The sequence below is a fragment of the Charadrius vociferus genome, unplaced genomic scaffold, assembly GCF_000708025.1.
Source record: "Charadrius vociferus isolate BGI_N301 unplaced genomic scaffold, ASM70802v2 scaffold816, whole genome shotgun sequence".
Taxonomy (NCBI): Eukaryota; Metazoa; Chordata; class Aves; order Charadriiformes; family Charadriidae; genus Charadrius; species Charadrius vociferus.
Genome location: NW_009648884.1, coordinates 3208 through 4208, shown reverse-complemented (window position 1 = coordinate 4208; position 1001 = coordinate 3208). Strand labels below are relative to the sequence as shown.

Sequence of the window (1001 nt, the reverse complement as noted above, 5' to 3'; positions counted from 1 at the left end):
CCGGGCGCCTGCCGGTGCGTGTTGGAGAGGATCCCGTGGATCTTCACTTGGCTCCTGTTGGCCGCTGCCATGTCGACCCACAGCCCCCTCAGACGGGCGTCCCCCGGCCCATAGATCCGCGACACGTAGTAGCTGTGGTTGTCCTCCTGCAGCCAGGGGACAGGGGACAGCGTTACCCGGATTGCTCCAGGGACATGCAAACCCCGAGACACGGCTCAGAGCAGCCGGGACCCCATCTCAGCGCAAAGCAACAATAAAACCAGCTGACAAAAACCCCGTGCGAAGCCAGCGAAGGACGCTGAGCGGTTGGAGAAGGTGCAGAGAAGACCCACGAGAGCGATGGAGGGCAGAGAGGACGGACAGGCGGGCGAGAGGGCGACGTGACTCAGGAGGGACCGCGGCGTAGCAGATGCAACCTTCCCGGGAAGAAAATATCCTGCTCTAGAGCCAGGGGCTGAAAGTTACGGCTAAAGTGACCACTGGAAGTGAAGCAAACAACCGGAGACATGGAAGCCCAGAGGAAATGATTAACCTTGGAACGGGCAGCTCGGGGAAGGCGGCCGAGCCGCTGCCGCCAGCCGAGGATGGGGGACGCTGAGGGGGAGCGGGGCTCTGCGGAGGGCGCGGGCTGCAATCCTGGGTGACATCCCTGGAGCCCCCTTTGCTATTCTCCCCCAGAGCAAGGAGGGGGACCCCGGGCATCCCCCCCTCAGCCTTCCCAAACCACCAGCAGCACCCTAAGCTCCCCAAGCCCCCTCTCCCGGCACGCCGGAGCGTGGACCACACAGCAGCTCTGCGTGGTCCGTCCATCTCAGCCCTCTCAGACCGGTCAGGGACCTGTCGGGGGATGCACATCCCCACCGGGCACCTGCACATGCGGCTCTGCGGCATCTCCCGGGGGACACCGGCAGAGCAGGCGATTTCCCAAGGCACAGCCCGTGCCCTGACCACGCCGACCACATCGTGCCTCGCTGACGGGCTCCGGCGTGCAGCCACCCGGG

At 65.3% G+C, this 1001-nt stretch overlaps 1 protein-coding gene across 1 annotated transcript in view; it reads right to left on the bottom strand.

The window, feature by feature from the left end:
* PLXDC1 (plexin domain containing 1) overlaps window positions 1-146 on the bottom strand; it is a gene marked incomplete at its 5' end in the record, with an annotated part of 14543 nt that extends 14397 nt beyond the window's left edge. The window contains one exon of the mRNA XM_009887093.1: window positions 7-146. Coding sequence (XP_009885395.1) covers window positions 7-146 — 140 coding nt within the window. The remainder of the gene's footprint in view (window positions 1-6) is intronic.
* Between the last annotated feature and the right edge of the window lie 855 nt (window positions 147-1001).